The following is a 17,230-nucleotide window of genomic DNA, read 5'->3' as shown; positions in this document are numbered from 1 at the left end:
GATAATTTGTCTTGGTGTGTGATCTTTGCTTCATTTAGAGTTATTCCCCTCTTTTTCTTATCATATCTATGTATTTATAAGCCAGGTCTATTCCTTTTTTAAAAAATTTTATTTATTTATTTGATAGAGCAAGAGAGCGAGAGAGCACAAGCAGAGGGAACTGCAGAGGGAGAGGGAGAAGCAGGCTCCCCACTGAGCAGGGAGCCAGATTCGGGGCTTGGGGCTCCCTGAGGGGCTCAGGGCTTGATCCCAAGGCCCTGATATCATGACCTGAGCTGAAGGCTGCCGCTTAACTGACTGAGCCATGCAGGCACCCCAAGGAGGTCTATTCTTAATTGTCCTACCACCATTTTTAATTCTAGCGTCCACTAACGCCTTTTGCTCTTTCAGTTTCTTCTTGGAAGGAATGGCCTCCAATCTCACTTCTTTTATACCCAAACAAGATAGTTAAGAGACACAAGTGTCTGATGTTTTTATGTTGTCTACTGTAGTTGGGTCTGAGCATTTACACAGGGTTCTAGTATTAATTCTTTTAAAAAATATCTCCTTCACTTACAATTGAGGCATTTTATATTAATTTTGCAAAATTGTGTGTAGGTAGGTTCTATTTTCTACGACATTTAAATTGGGACTTTTAAGAGGGACCATTTCAAAATATTTGTTCAACATAAGCAAGTGCTGGGTCGGATGGAGTTGAAAACCACTGATACAGATGCAAAAGTGCTCCAGAGAAAAGGCCAGAGAAGAGCTGAAGGAGTTGGCAGACAGAAAGGGCCTCAGTTCATCTGAGGAAGTGTAGATTGTACAGACCGGGGCTGTGATGGTTGGGGTTATAAATGGCAGCAGAGGACCCAGCAGGAGTCAAGCCCTACTCGTGAGTCCAGGTGAGACTAGCCACACACTGCAGGGAGGGCTGTGGGAGCAGGAAACTCCCCACAGACCACATCTCCTTCAGCCAATGTGAAGATTTTACATAAGCTCCCTTAGCTCAGATAACCCCAGATGAAGGCGAAGAGAACAAGGAGAGGAGACACATGAACTTGAATATTTACCCCAAAGAGATAGAGGTTAACTGAGAAGTGGTGAGCTAACTTAAGTTGGATACTTTTAAAATCCTCCAGTGGCTTTCCATTTCCTTCCCAGTAAATTTCTTATAGGGGCCAACAAGCCTGAACAGGACCCGCCTCCCACCATCCCTCTAACTTCTTCCCTACTATTTCACCCTGCTGGCATTTACACTCTTGAGGGCAAAAACTATTGTCTTTTGTGTTCACCAAAGTATCCCAAGTACCTAAAAGCACTTAGTACATAGTAGTGACTCCATAAATATTTTTGGATTAAATGTATGGATCCTATTGTCCTTATTCATTATTTATTTTTCCACTGTTAGGATGTAAGTCACATGAAGGCAGGGTCCTTTTTGGTCTTGTTTAATATACGGAAAATGCTTAACAAGTTTTTTTTTTTTTTAAGACTTTATTTATTTATTTATTTTTTGAGAGAGCACACAAGAGGGACAGAGGGAGAGGGAGCAGCAGACTCCCTGTTGAGCAGGGAGCCCAATGCAGGGCTGGATCCCAGGAGCCTGAGATCATGAACTGAGCCGAAGGCAGATGCTTAACCGACTGAGCCACCCAGGCCCCCCAATGCTTAACAAGTTCTTATTGGAAGACATATATGAATACCTACTATGAAAAAGTTATTGCCTCTGCTACGCTATACTGAGTTAATGAATACATTATACATACCGGTGGCATAGCGTGTATCCATCACTCATGGCAGCTATCTATGGTGGATAAAGAGTGTTATACAATAAGTCAAAGAATGAATTGTTCATATAAATAGTACTTTATGGGAAGCAGTCTGTAGGGGTATGGTTGCCCCAAAGTTACAATCATGTAGTGAACTGGAATACACTCTGTATATAACACTATTTTTTCTGCAGTTTACCCTGTCTGCAAACTCTTCTACTCAACTTCCTCAGGAAAAAAAAAAAAAAGCCACCGCTTTGCTGCTTATTTGCAAAACTGCTTACCCTGGGGGCTTTTTTTTTTTTTTTTTTGGTTTGTTTATAAAAATGAAAAAAAGTCATTTCAGTGTATAGGAGCACTTTGTGTTCTTGAAGGAGAGATTCATGCTGCCAATGACTTACATAATCTGTTTTGTTTTTCATGTGTATTGAAGGGCATTCGCATCTATACATTCCTGTGTGCAAATGTAGGGGATCCAAAACTATTCTCTGTGATTGTTTGGATTGTTAATCTCTCCAGGGTTTCCTCAACATTCTCCAAGGCAGTTTCTGGCACCAAAGGGAAAATGGAGAAGTTGAGATGCAATTTTATCTCCCAACTGAACTTGATTAAATGGGGACTCTTCTAATCAAAAGTTTGAATCCTAGGGGAGTGCAGCGTTGTTAATGGGTTTGAGAATATTCGAGAAGAACAGGGAAGAAGAGTACTAAAGTCACGGTGGAGAAGGAAGCAGGCAAGAAAATAATTGTAGTAAAGCTTATTAAGGCATAAAATTAGGTGAACAAATTGTTTCACAGATAGTGTTAAGCTCATTGCTAGACTGGCAAAGGAAGTGGAAGAAAGCTCTTTGAAAACATTATTTTTATTATTTTAATAATTTGTGTAGGATTCATAGTAGCTGCAATCTGTTAGCCAGAAACAGTTACCAGCTGGTGTCATCATGGAGTAACTGTAGCAGGCTGAATGCAAACATGTTTTTCCTTTTACCTGGAGTGCATTCAATTTTACAAAGTTTCTATTCATTTCCACCTGAATGTGAGGACTGCCCTTGTAGATAAGGAAACCTGTTTATTGCGTGATTCAAGTACTTCGACTGGGTTCACACCAAGTTCCACAACTGTAATAGGGAGACCACACCTGGGACAGGCAGTGTTTACACAACTAATATTACCTCTCATTAAAAATGCATACTTGGGGGGCACCTGGGTGGCTCAGTCGGTTAAGCATCCAACTCTTGATTTCAGCTGAGGTCATGATCTCAGGGTCCTGGGAGGGAGCCCCTCATCAAGAGTAGGGAATCTGTTTGGGATTTTCTCTCTCCCTCTGCCCCTCCCCACTGCGCTCTCTCTAATAAAAATAATAAATCTTTAAAAAAAGGAATACGTGGGTACATGCTTGAATTGTCTAATTGCTTGATTCTATGCATTGCTTTCCTTGTGGTTACCTCGAGGAAATGGTGGTACTCCATTAGTTATTTTACTGAAAGCAAAAGCAGATTTGCATGTTAAGAGTGTTATTGTCTTTCCCCTGTTTATCTGGAAACTGACAGAGTAGGTGCCAAAATACTGCAGGATGTAGAGATCACTCAGCTTTGCCTATAAAGCCAGAGGGAGAGGGAAAATAATTTAATTGTTCTATTGCAATTCCATTGCCCCTTCCTGCCTCTTGACTCAAAGGGTCTCAAGAGGAGAGAGAGGAAATTATGGACTCTTTTGCGGATGTTCATGGGGTTTCTTCAATGGCGATTTGAATGTATGTCGGGGATGTTAGTGGTTGCTCATCCTGGCTCTGCTTTCTCCTGGTTGTCCTTGGTTCCGCCTCCTCATCTCTGAAATGGGATATTATACTTCTCTTATCTCCTTAGAATGTTGTTCTGAGGAGCAAATGAGATAACATCTAGAAAGTGCTTTCCACCCTATAAATTGCCGAAGCACTCACATTATACATTTGGATAGCTAACAAGGTTATACTTATCCATGTGATATCAAGCGACTTTATAGGAAATGAGAAACGTCTCAAATAAAGCCATATAAAAAAGTATACTGAATTTTTACTTGGTAAAGCAAAGGTGTATATTTTAAAATAAGTAATATCATTAACCAGATGCATTCAGGAAGTGATCTTTGAGTTTTATTTTTATTTTTTATTTTTTTATCCTATCACAATTTCTTGCTTTGGAGAGTAGTGTGATGCCATTAATAGGATTGTAAACTTCAAGTGAGAGAAAAATAAATAGATTAAGTAAGCCCTAAAGAAGCTGATTCATCTTGCTCAACACCTTTTTTACTAATATAAGCTCATACAGTATCAGGAAGGGCACTGTTTGTAGTTGTTTATAGAGTTGAAAAGAGGAAAGGAAGCAGAGGTGGGGAAGCTTTGTTGAGAAAAATCCCACCTGTCTAGAATAAAAATAACTTCCTATGCAAAAGAGTTAGCATCCCTGAAAGAGATCTGGATCCTAACTGATGGCTTGAAGGGGACAGTCTGACAAATGGAAGAGATCAGTACAGTGTCTCATGAAAAGACAAGTACCGCACAGATCCATAAAGAGGCCCGGTGGGAAGGTTGACTGCTCTGAAGGCATGAGATGCCAGGGTAGCCAGGAGGGACATGATGACCTTGGCAAGGGGATCAAATTGCATTGATTCCCTCTTCAACACACTGCCACTCTCCACTTGGGTCCAGCAAGTGGGGGACTGTGAAGGGGCAGTTACTGCCATTTGATGGTACATCCATTCATTACCTGAAAAACAGAAACCATTATTAAACAAAGATTTGATTCTCAGGTAAATGCAAACTTTAGATGTTTGAAAAAGAAAGTTCAAAAAATCTGCACATAAACAAGAGCTTATTTAGCTTATGAAATAGAAGTAAGTGTAGGTCTTATCATCCACATGGGGGGGGTAAGGGGTGAGTCTTGCACATTTAGGAACTCAGTGTGTGTTAGCAGGATGAATTTTAAAAGGTGACCCCTCAGCTCCTCTTGCATTGGAAGTACTGCATGGTTGTGGGCTGGTGGGTACGGTGCTGGAAGAAATGAAGTGTGCGTTCAACAAAGACCCTGATAGCAGGTGCCTAATGGCTCATGGATGGATGCCGATTGAATAAAATTGTAGAGTTGGACACACAAAGTTTGTGGTTAAGGAGGGACCGGAATAAAACTTGGGCAACAGTTAGAATGTCTTGGGTGGGAATTAAAAGCAGTCTGGAGCCAGTTTCCCCAGCCAGCTCGAGCGCAGTCCTGTCTAGGTGGGTCTGCCCAGCGGTGTGCGAGTGTTATCCCTGCACAGAGGCCGGCCAGATTTGCGTCCATCCTCAGAAGGAGAAAGCTGCGCATGTAAAGGTCTCGGTTCCGTGTCGGCGACGCTCTCCTCGGGCCTCTCTCCGTGCTCCGCCTTTGCTTCTCTCCCAAATACCTCCTCGCTCTAGGCTGAAGGGATTCCCACCCCCAGCCGCCTCCTCCGAGCCCCGCGGAGCCGCGGACTCCTCCCCTGGAAACTCCTCCGGGGCTGGGGAAGGCTTCGGCGCATGCTCCGTACCTAGGGTAGGTTTTCGCTGCGGGTAGCAGGGCTCCTGTCACACCGGCTGGCGGGTTGTGGCGGTGCCAGCCAGTGTTTGCGAGTGTGCCTGCGTTCCCGCGCCGGGGCGGACCGACCCGGAGCAGCCGTGCGACTCTTCCCGGGGACGCGGCTCAGCACAGACGCCTCGCGGGCGGCCGCCGCGGGGGCTCCTCTGCAAACTTGCGGCGGGCGCCGTCGGCCCTCGCGGCTCCCGCGCCCCGCGACCTGAGGGCAGAGGCGCCGGCCGGGTGCGCGTCCCGGGCGCGGTGCCCGCGGCTGGCCGAGGCGGCGGGGCCGGGCCGCGCCTTCGCCCTTGGCCCGCGCCCCGGCGAGCCTCCTGCAGCCCCAGCGCTCGCGGCCGCACCGCCCGGCTGCCCCGGGCAGGTGCAGGACCCGAGCCGCGCTCCGCAGCGCCTGAGCGCCTGAGCGCCTGAGCGCCGGCGGCGGGATGCCCCGCGTGGCCTGAGAGCGCGCGCCGCGCCCTGGCCGGAGCGGGGAGCGGGCCACGCCGGGCGCCCCCGGGAGCGCAGGGCGCCCCACGCCGCAGCCGTAGCCGCGCGCGCCGGCGCCCGCCTCCCCGCTCGGCTCGCAGGCCCTGGCGCTGCCAGCCGGGGAGTGCGGGAGTGCCGCGGGGCCGCCAGCCAGCCGCACGCCTCGGCGTCAAGGGCATGGAGGAGCGGCGGGCTCGGAGCCGCGCCACGGAGTCCCCGAAACTTCCGAGCGGGCGCCAGTCCGCGCCGCTGCCGCCGCCGCTTCTTCGCCTGCCGGCCTGAGAGCGGGACCATGGATGAAAGGTTCAACAAGTGGCTGCTGACGCCGGTGCTCACTCTGCTCTTCGTGGTCATCATGTACCAGTACGTGTCCCCCTCCTGCACCAGCTCCTGCGCCAACTTCGGGGAGCAGCCCCGCGCGGGGGAGGCCGGGCAGCCGGCCGCCCCGAGTCCCGCCCGCCGGGCACAGGCGCCGCCCGAGGAGTGGGAGCGGCGGCCCCAGTTGCCCCCGCCACCGCGGGGGCCGCCCGAGGGGTCTCGGGGGGCCGCTGCGCCAGAGGACGAGGATGAGGAGCTCGGGGAGCCGGAGGAGGAAGAAGAGGAGGAGGAAGAGGAGCCGGACCCCGAGGCCCCCGAGAACGGCTCTCTGCCCCGGTTCGTGCCGCGCTTTAACTTCACCCTGAAGGACCTGACCCGCTTCGTGGATTTCAATATCAAAGGGCGCGACGTGATCGTGTTCCTGCACATCCAGAAGACCGGGGGCACCACGTTCGGCCGGCACCTGGTGAAGAACATCCGGCTGGAGCAGCCGTGTAGCTGCAAAGCCGGCCAGAAGAAGTGCACCTGCCACCGGCCGGGCAAGAAGGAGACGTGGCTTTTCTCCCGCTTCTCCACCGGCTGGAGCTGCGGGCTGCACGCCGACTGGACGGAGCTCACCAACTGCGTGCCGGCCATCATGGAGAAGAAGGACTGTCCCCGCAACCACAGCCACACCAGGTACCGTCTCCGGCCCCCTCTCGCTTCCTGCCGCCTCCCCGCCTCTCTCCCCTTGGTCCCTACCCTGGGCGGCCCTGCGCCGCCTGAGCGTGCGTGTGGTTCCCTGGTGTCTTCCAGCGATTGGGGCAGAGGCTTTGGGAGTGGGGTGGGGAACCTCTGGATAGCGCCCTGGTCTTGAACTCACTCTTCCCCTCCCCTCTCCTTCTTTCTCCCCGCCGCTTTCCGATACCCCCTTTCACCTTCAAAGGTGTCCCGAGCAGTCGTGTGTGTTCTTCCTTGTGCCTAGGACGGCGTGGCCTGCCGCCCACCGTGCAATGCAGAGGAGGCCTGAGTTAGACTAGCGAGGTCGGATCTTGCACCTAAATTGTGTGAGTGGAAACCCAAACCCGGTGAAAGGCAGGAGGAACTGGGCATGGAGAGGCAGGGCAGGCGTTTTCCAGGCACGCTGAAGCCAGAAGCGAGTCTAATCCCTCTATAAGTGGCTCTTGGGAGGCTCCTCGCCAGCTCAGGAAACAATCCTCTTGATGTGTCTTTGAAGATACACTTTCAAATTCCCGCTGTACCTCGATAACCCTAATTCTGGAGGTGGTCTTTGTTGCTGAGCAATGCCGGGATTTGGACTCATGCTGTTCTCAGCAAGATTTCCACTCTCCCCCAGACCAATCCATCAACACATTCCAGAAGTACTTGTTAAATGCCTACTGTGGGCCGGGCAACGTGCTACGGGGACAGAAAGATAAAATAAGGAAAATACCTTCCTTTCAGGATAGGTGGTTTTCTCTCTCCACCCCCCCCCCCACTTTTAAATAGTAATACTGCTGAGAATTAGGAAAGTTTGAAATCTTAATAGCCAATGATACTGCTTACATTAACATCCTTTGAGAGAGGCATGAGCTTAAGAATTTGGTTGAATGTTCTTTCTGCCCACTGCAATTTGAAGATTAATCTGACATGCTTGCTCAAGGGACTAAAATATTAAAAGCTTGGAACACTAGTTTATTGAAGTTTTTATCTCAAAGGTTTCAAACAATTTGGTGTAAGGAAACAGGAATTTAAAAACTCAAGCTCAATATGTTGATATCAGATAGCTTTTGCCTTTGACATTATGGGAAGACTTCATTTACTGGAAGCTACCCAGATTCTGAATTCACCACCACTGAAGCATCTAATTCTACTTCATTTCTCCAAGAATGAGCAAAATTTCATTATGGGATTTTTTACTCTGGCAGTTTTTCAAATACTTTCTTTCCTCCCTGCTCCTTTCCCTGTTTAATGGAAATTGGTTAGAATAGGAAACTGGTTGGACTTGGAATGAAGGCATTAGGCTCCTTCCTTAGCATATTTTAAGGACCTTTTACTTTTAAAAATTTCTAATCCTGTAGTGTTTTAGACCCTGCACTTCTGTTTTAGCTTAAAATAGTTTTTCAATTAATTATTACTTTCAAACCTTCTAACAGACAAGACTGTTATTTCAATGAGAGACAATCTTTGCTGCATCTTACCCCAAATTGTACCTTTTGTATTTCGGCCTTTACCTATTAATTACTGACTGACCCCAAGGAGTTTGCTACTCTGATTCCTGGCTTCCATTTCAATAAAACTAGAGACTTTGATTATCACAGAGGAACATGGATTCTACAGTAGGGATGGGCATTTTATTCTGTCAATATATATATAAAAGTCTCAGTGGATAGATGAAGAGTTTTGGAGGAACTAGAGATTATGGAACCCGAAAATAATTGGATTTTTGCTTAGTGATGAAGTGTTCTTCTGCTATAGACCCTACCTGGATTAAGCAGTAAGGTCTCACTCCTATAGGAAATACTCAGTATCTCTCTACTCTGTGATGTGGGAAAATTCCGCCTTGGCTATTTGAACATACGGTTTCTATTGCAGAGTCAAATGCTTTTCTCTGTTTAATGATGGACCATGAACATTTATTTCTCTCTGAATCACAAGTTATCAGATAATCACCCTGCACAGGGTTGCTTTTTTTTTTTTTTAGTTTTTTAATTTTCACGTAGGTTTTTTTTCGGGAGGGGGTGGTTACCAATTTATAATTCCTTTTCCTTTTCTTCTTCACCTTCTCTCCCCTTCTTGGTATTCTAAATTACTTCTTTCGTTCTAGATGTCGTAGGAAGGAATGGTTGTGGGTTATGTGAGGCACCCTGCATCGAACGTTATAGGGAAAAAGTTGAAGGGATGTCCAGTAGCGTCTTCCTCACAGAGAAGATTGAATTACTGGTCTGGCATTGGAATGCCTGTGTACAGCATTCTACAGTCAACGAGATTAGCCTGGATAATGGAGGGTACATTTCCACAATGCAAAATGGCAGATAATCTATCACTACATAATGGGAACAAGGTTCTTCAAATAGGGCTGACTCTAAGCAAACTCGAGAAGTAGATCATGTTGATATTAGTTCCCTAGTCTTTTTGCTTTTGGCCCTTTTGAGGGTCCCCCTCCCCATTTCTCACAGGGATTAGTGCCTTTGTAAGGCATCTAGTGAGCAAGAGCAAGGATTCTGGATCCGGATGGATGTGGCTCTTGTGTAACCAAGAGTGGCCCTTACTAGCTATGCAACCAGGAGTATGTTACTCCTTCTGAGCCTCAGATTCTTTATCTTTAAAGCACAGGTAGTAATTAGTACTTCTCTTATAGAGGTGTTGTGAGAACTAAATGAACAAATGTGTGCAAAATGCTTACCGCAGTGTCTACATATAGTGTAATGTGCTGGAATATAGTACTTACTTTGCAGGTGTATAGTAATAGTTAACATTAGTTGTTAGTTGTAATAACACTGTTTTCCTGAGTCAAGGCCTTCTTTCATGAAAGGATCTGAGGTCCGTTCCTTAGAGCAGCGCATTGTAAATGGGTCACCTTATTTTATAGAGATGCTATTTTGTGATTACTTGTATTGAGGCAGAATTCAAACTTAAGAAATAAATGGAAAATAATGGACATTTGAGCATCAATCAATGCAGGGGACATGATGGAAGACAGGGACACAATATAATTGGGTATATATTCTGTTGGTGATGAAACAAACAAGCAAACAAAAACCAACCTGTCTGGGATGGTGTGAGCAAATGGGAATATCGAGTACCAAAGGCAGAAGTGGGAAGCCAACTCTGAAAGGAGATGCATGGTTTAGATGAAGGAGCCATCATATGGACTGTATGGACCCAGGAAGGGACAAGGCTCTGGGGCTGGCAGTTTGGATCCAGCACAGAGGGCTTTTTTTTAATGTTTTATTTATTTATTCATGAGAGTCGCAGAGAGAGAGAGAGGCAGAGGGAGAAGCAGGCTCCCCGCCTAGCAGGGAGCCCGATGCGGGGCTCGATCCCAGGACCCTGGGTTCATGACCTGAGCCGAAGGCAGACGCTTAACCATCTGAGCCACCCAGGCGCCCCTGAACACAGAGATTAGTTAGAGTAAAATAGGAAGCAAATCAGAAGGTGGCACAAATGAATGATCTCTTCGATCCTGTGACTGATGATTTCTTCTCGTTATATTTTTTTTGCTTTCCCCTGCAACTATCTTTTTGGTAGGTTATTCTTTCTTATTCTTGTGCTGCCTTCTTTATTACTGTTTTTCCTTTTATCTGCATGTTCAGGTCTTTAGAAGACTATTCTTTACCATTGTTGAGTATGGATAGAATCATAGCATTTTATGGCTAAAAAAGACTGAAGAAGTAATCAAGTCCTATAAAATATCTGGCAAATGAGTAATTTAATTCTAAGGAAGTGAAATGATGTATCTAAGGTTTCTTCAGGGAACTTGAATTTTCATTTTAATAAGTTATATTTGGTGTTTTGCCTGTTGTTTTCTTCTATACTTCTATATGCTTCTATAAAAGTAGAGTGGAGAGTGTTTTAAGCACTTATTATGTGCCGGGTACTGTGATAGTTCTGGCAATAGAGTTTTGAATAGTGTCAGTCCTATGGGGCTTAGGCTATTAGGAAAGAAAGACCTTGATCTTCTTTGGTAGGTGAGTATCACTCTCATTCTTAAATAATGGTAGAAAGAGATTTTTTAAAAAGATTTATTTATTTTAGAGAGAGAGAAAGAGAGAGAGAGCGAGAGCATGTGTGTGGGGAGGGGCAGGAGAGAATCTCCAGTAGACTCCACACTGAATGCCGAGCCCCATGTGGGGCTTGATCCCATGACCCATGAGATCATGACCTGAGGCAAAAGCAAGAGTGGGCCACTCAACCAACTAAGCCACTCAGGTGCCCCATTGCTGGGAGGAGATTCTATTCACACCTTTTGTAAGGGGGGGGGTAGTGATTTTTCCCTTTTATGACCTGTTTTCTGTTGGTTCTAGTAGACTAGTTGGAATCTTATGAATATTGTAGTAGATAGGACCTTCTGTGTTGCAAATGATACAAACCTAACTCAAACTCAGTTCAGCCAGGTGGGAATTATTGGCTTAATAACCAGACCGTAGGAAACATAGGGGTAGAGTTGGTTCTAAGAACGACTGGAACTGGAGGTCTGGGGTCTTTCTCCCCACACTCCTTTGGATATTGACCTCATCAGATTGGCTAATTCCATGAAATGGGTAAATGGCTATCATATCTAATAGCTCCACAGGCCAAGCAGGTAGCAAGCTTTCTCCATGTTCCAATTTAAAATCTTGGGGAATGACTCTGATTAGTCCAGCTTGGAACTTGTGACTGTCCTTTCTGCCAGTCCATGTGGCCAGGGCAATGAGGTTTTCGGACCCACCTGGTATCACAGTACCATCTGTGGGACTGGTTTGTGTGTGTGTGTGTGTGTGTGTGTGTGTGTGTGTGTGATGATAAGAAGGGGACCTCACATAGATACAGCTCCCACATAGACCATTGGGTTCTGGATAGTCTTTCTAGTTGTGTCAATTATATGTGTAAGTGAATAAAAAATAAACTTTCAGATCTCCCCTTTGCATTCTTGCATGTAGGAACATTTTCAAGTCAAGCTATAGCTCCAGTTTACTTGCAGCAGCTGAAAACCATGTCATATGAGGAATAATTTGAAGGAACCTGAAGTATTTAATATGGAGGTGGAAAAATTAAGGAGAGATGTAAAAATTGCCTTCCATTAGTCAAAGGAAGATGGTGTGGAAAATGGAGGAAGCTTGCTCTGTATTTCTCCAAAGGATGGAACTAGGATACGTGGGAGACCAGTGGTAGGATAAGGTTTCAACTCAGAGTAAGAAAGAACTTCTTAAAATTTGTAGCTGTCTAGGTGCCTGAGTGGCTCAGTCAGTTAAGCATCTGCCTTTGGCTCAGGTCATGATCCCAGGGTCCTGGGATCCAGCCCTACGTTGGCTCCTTGTTCAGTGGAAAGTCTGCTTGTCCCTCTGTCCCTCCCCCTGCTTGTGCTCTCTCTTTCTCTCTCTCAAATAAATAAATAAATTAAATCTTTAAAAAAATTGTAGCTGTCTAAAACGAGAATGAAATCTGTGCAGCGACATACTACCTAACAGTGAAAACTTTAAATGTGGCTGATCAACCACTGATGTTGTGAAAGCATTTCCTTCCCAGGAAGGGCTGAACTCGTATGGCCTTCTATTTTAAGTTTCCGTGTTCTAATCTAAGCTGAATTCAGGGTATCTTTCTTTGTCCCTTTCCTGCCCCATGCAGAGAAAATAAAACGAGAAAAAAAAAACCCAAAATGATTACAAGTGAACTACTCCTTTCTCAAACATTTGTAGATATTTCTACCAAGGAAACTTTTGGTAGAGCACTGTCTGATGGTATAGACTGTTGTATTCGTTTGGGGCTAAAAGCAATGGATAGGTCCTGTGTACTAGAGCGTCGCTTCTTCATAATAAGTATAAAAAGGTAAGATGAGAAATAGAACTTCCACCGAAAGCTGTTACCACTTTGAAACATCATCTGGGTATTGCTTTTTCCTGTGGACATTGGGCTAAAATATATAAGGAGGCTACAGAGTTCTGTTTCAGACTGTCTAGAATATTATGGCCCGTACTGCTTTCTAAAGCATAATCTTTTTGATGTCTCTTCTAATTAGAAATGTTGAACTGTGAAGAAGGTTAATTTTCACCATCAGGTTTGTGTGCTGTGTGAAACCAAGGAGATAAGAGATTGTTCTGTCTATATGCCATATCCACTTATATGTTCATTACAGAGTCTCTGGAAGTATTGCTTCTGGTCCAAACCACCAATATTTGCTATAAATCAGAAGGAGGTTGAATTAAACCCATTCCTTTTTTTTTTTTTTTTTGAGTTGTGAAGATAAAACTGGAACCAGTAAATGGTGATCGATGATTTATTTTTTCTGCCTTTTTCGTGCTGGTTACCTTGGGATGTTGGCAAGTGTTGATTTTTTTTTAGAGAAATACAGATGCTCATGTAATAATTGGAAGCTAGGTAAATTTAGCCTCTAACAATGTGGATTGGCTTAATCTTAGACTCTTACTTTATTATTCCCCAAAGCTAATTATTATCATCTCATTTTTACTAAGGACAATCAGAAGCTTATGGCATTTGAAAGTTACTTATGTTTGATAATGAATTAAACAGGTTTAATTGAGACTGCCAAATCTTAATGTGATTTTAAGACTCATGAAATAAATTATTGAGCCGAGAAATAGGTTTAGTATGAAAACAATTAAATGGGGAACCCAAATTAATATTTTCTAGTAATCAATTATCTTGTTTTTGAGTTTGTTAAATTATGGATATCATATATAAATTCTCTGTTGATTTTAATGGGCCAATATAACTCTATTTAAATTATAGCTAAGCATTTAACTGCATTTGGGAAGTGTACTGGACAGTTAACTTAGATGGTGTTATTTGTTTATATCTCCCGTAGCATATACAGTTGCTCAGTAAAACCCATGTAAAGTTCCCCAGCACAGAGACCGACCTATAAAAAATGCTCAACACATGTCAGCTAAAAATCTATCATATTCTAGTTTATCTTGTAAAAATGTCAGCATAACTTGACCAGACTGTGGTTTTTTTATGGAATGATCCAATGTTTTATGTCATGACTCTCTTATTTCAGGTGAAAGTTCTAATCATTAGGAATTGCCTTCCATAATTAGCAAGGTGTCAACTGCCCTGATTCTCTAGAGGAGGAGTAAAAGTCAGGACAGAGGCCAGGACTTATTGGACCATTCTAGAAGGTTTCTCCCAGGAGGCAGTATGCTATAAGTCAGGAATTCCTTTGGGTACAAGGTTAATCTCATTCATTCTCGGTTTAGGAAAAAAAAATCAGCCTAACTAGAGAGAATGGGCTCCTTGATGTAGGTTGGGAGGCTGAGAAAAGTCTAAACAATGTGGCCTGGATTACTACTGATCAAAGTCAGACAGTTGAGGTAGTTGTGGTTGGAGATTGTGATATTGAAGAGCATTGGAAGGAGACCCTTTATTAGGAAAAATGTCCTCAAGGGAAATTGGAAGAAATCAATGACAAAGTTATCAGCCACTGAAAATCACTGGAAATTGTGCTGATGCCCAGTTTGTGAGTGTCATTTGGGTGATGTGTACGAGCATGGGCTGTGACGTAAAATGAGCTGGGTTTTTTTTTTTTTTAATTTAGAATATATAAGTCTTTTTTTTTTTTTAATTTAAATTCAAGTTAGTTAACATATAGTGTAGTATTACTTTCAGGAGTAGAATTCAGTGATTCATCACTTACATACAACACCCATCCCAACAAGTGCCCTCCTGAATACCCATCCCCCATCTAGCCCATCCCCCCATCCATCTCCCTGGCTCAGCCTCTTACTTCCTGATAACCCTGAAGTCAGTTACCTGTTCTGTACTTTGATTTCCTTCTCCGGAAAATGGGAGGAATAGTGGTACTACCCCTGGTGAGTGCTAAGAGTGCACAGAGCCTGACCCGTGTAAGAGTTAGCCATTATTTTGTTCTCACGGGGCTTGTCTTACACATCCATGCTGTTGTGCGTAAAAAATAAAACGATGAGAGGCAACTGTACCATCCTTTTTGAAGGGGGAACTTCTCATCCCAAGTGATGCAAAAATGAATTGCAAGCCGTGATGCAAAAGAGAAGCCATAAATGGTAAAAGTGAACATTATTAATTCGTAAGCCACCGTGGACACTCAGTGGGCACTTAATGAACACTGTTGAATGGAAACTTGCCTTCTTTCTTCAGCATATCATTTTATTTTTTTTTATGGGAAATTAATGAAACAGCGGCAGAAATGTTTAAAACACACACAATTAAATTCATAAATGGAGCAATCCTGCAGTGAAATTGAATTAGTTGCCTGTGGGTACATAAATATTTGCAGTTCGTCGCAATTATTAAAATCTTACCATGCTTTTATTGGTAAGTACTGTGCCATTTGTTGTCAGAACCTTGCATTTAACACCGTATGTTCACGGTTACCGCTGCATTCTAGTTTCTTTAAAAACATAAGAGGGTAGAAATGCTAACCTCCTTGCTGTCCTCCAGATTTATCTGTTAGATTTTGCAGAGTATTTTTTCCGAAGGAATCAAGGTTATGGAAATATGACTGTAAACCTGGATGATAGCTTCCATATTTTGGGGACTCTAATTATGAACTTGTAGAATTTTATAGGTTTGCTTAAAAAGTGAAAACACAGATCTCGAGAGAAGGGTACATGTGACTTTAAACATATAAAACCTGTGTGTGGAAGTCTGAAGGAAAGATCTGTGGAGTACAGTGAAAAACAAGGTGACATGCCCCGGGAAGAGAGACCAGACACTGATCATGTGGAGTGTAAATTAGCAGGTTGCTACCAAGGAGGGAGAGAAGAAGGACAAAAGTAGTCAAGGTGAAGAATGAAATCCTAAAAATCCAAATCCTGAAATCCAAAAGAATATTGAAAGTATTCTTACTTTCAATATTCTTGAAATATTGAAGAATATTCTTCACCTGTTTATCTCGTATGCATGGTTGTCTCATTAGTGCATTTATGGGGAGTCCTCCACTATCTAGGCGGCTGTCCGCCTCGGAGGGCTGCTGGGGTTCTTTGATTTACTTACACATTCTTCTTCTATATCACGGGGAGCTGTATTAGTCAGCCTGGCAGCAAACAGAGGCCCACTCTGGGACGAAGAAGGGGCTATTATAGAGGGATGGACTGGTTAAGGTCCAACACTGGACCTGGGGCTCCTTGTCACTCCTAACAAGGGGATATTCTTATCTCTTCTGAGCCTGAAGTGGCAGAGGGAAAAAAACCCTGTTGTCAGCATCCATTGTCCCCTGGAGCCTGACAGGAGCTACAGCCTCAGAGGCAGAAAGCAGCCTCACCCCCCGCCCCCGCCAGAAATACGGAGCCGAGGCAGAGGGGACGGGTGGGGAGGAAATCTCTCGATCACTTTCTCCTCCCACCTGTCCTCCGTCTCCTTCCATTGTCTTCCACTGGCTGAAGCCACATGGAAGCTGAATGGCAAGAGAGCTACCTGTTACAGTGCATGTGCTTTCCCAAGGCAGAGAAAGGCAGAGAATGGATTTGGGCTTGGGGTGGGTGGGGGTGGGATGAAAATGGAGAATAACGTGCACAGTGCCTTTAAATAGCTTGAAATTTCTTCTCATCCACCTTATGAATGTCCCATTCGGTTCTACAAACGAGACCAAGTACAAATATCCATTCCTTTAATACCTGAACCACATGTTTTCTGTATGGACCATTAGTCTACACCTAAAGAATGGTGAATGCAGCAAAGGACATTCGGCAGCAGAACAGTCACCATAGACAAGGGGCTTTCGACCGAATAGTAGAAATAATGCTAAATTGGGGTGTTTTGTCACTGTTGTACCCAGAATCAGCTGGTAACACATTTGGGCAGTTATAGCTGTATGATGATGCATGGTGGACAACACACATTTTATATTGTATCTGTGTGGGGTATTTTATAAATTTGAAGTCATATAGCAATATTAGTTAAGACAGGACAAGATAGTTTGCAAAACTGGCTGTGGTTTGCAAAAGCATGCTTGTGAGATGAGCTGCTTCCTGTTGCTTAGATTTTCTTCCAAGAACATTAAGAACGTTAAAAGTAATATGAATGTGGCTTTCAGTCTCTGAAGGTAAAAGGTGAGGACAGAAAAAAAATTGTATCGGATTTGAAACTATTTTAATGTTTTTGGTTTTAATTTTAAGACTTTTGAAACACTATTTCTGTATTTGTCTTGGGGGAGATATGACAGCTTGATACTCTGCATATGTGCAACTCTCTGCAAAACATTAAGTAGGTGGAATCGCCTAACATTAGATACTGAAAAACAGTTGAAGTTGACATCTGAGAAAACTCAAGTAAGAACTATCAAGTCACTGCTTTAATTCCAAGAGTCAAAATGTCATGAGTAAAACGCTATTCAACGTAAGCATTTGTAGGTGACAAAAACGATATTCAGCGCAGTATTTGTTCCTAGTACATCTGTTGAGCTTGGTGCATATGTGTTAAGTTCATTTCTTCT

General features: G+C 44.2%; 1 protein-coding gene across 1 annotated transcript in view; it reads left to right on the top strand.

Moving 5' to 3' along the window:
- Nucleotides 1-5,774: 5,774 nt before the first annotated feature.
- The window catches only part of HS6ST3 (heparan sulfate 6-O-sulfotransferase 3), a 651,074-nt gene continuing 639,618 nt past the window's right edge, over nt 5,775-17,230 (top strand). The window contains exon 1 of the mRNA XM_045869614.2: nt 5,775-6,798. Within this exon, the coding sequence (XP_045725570.1) occupies nt 6,095-6,798 (704 nt within the window). The 5' untranslated portion in view covers nt 5,775-6,094. The remainder of the gene's footprint in view (nt 6,799-17,230) is intronic.

This window comes from Mirounga angustirostris, unplaced genomic scaffold, assembly GCF_029215605.1.
Source record: "Mirounga angustirostris isolate CCGP_5_RB_7025 unplaced genomic scaffold, mMirAng1.0.hap1 SCAF_3, whole genome shotgun sequence".
Classification (NCBI taxonomy): Eukaryota; Metazoa; Chordata; class Mammalia; order Carnivora; family Phocidae; genus Mirounga; species Mirounga angustirostris.
Note: the sequence above shows the minus strand (reverse complement) of the source record. Positions and strands in the feature narration are given on the sequence as shown.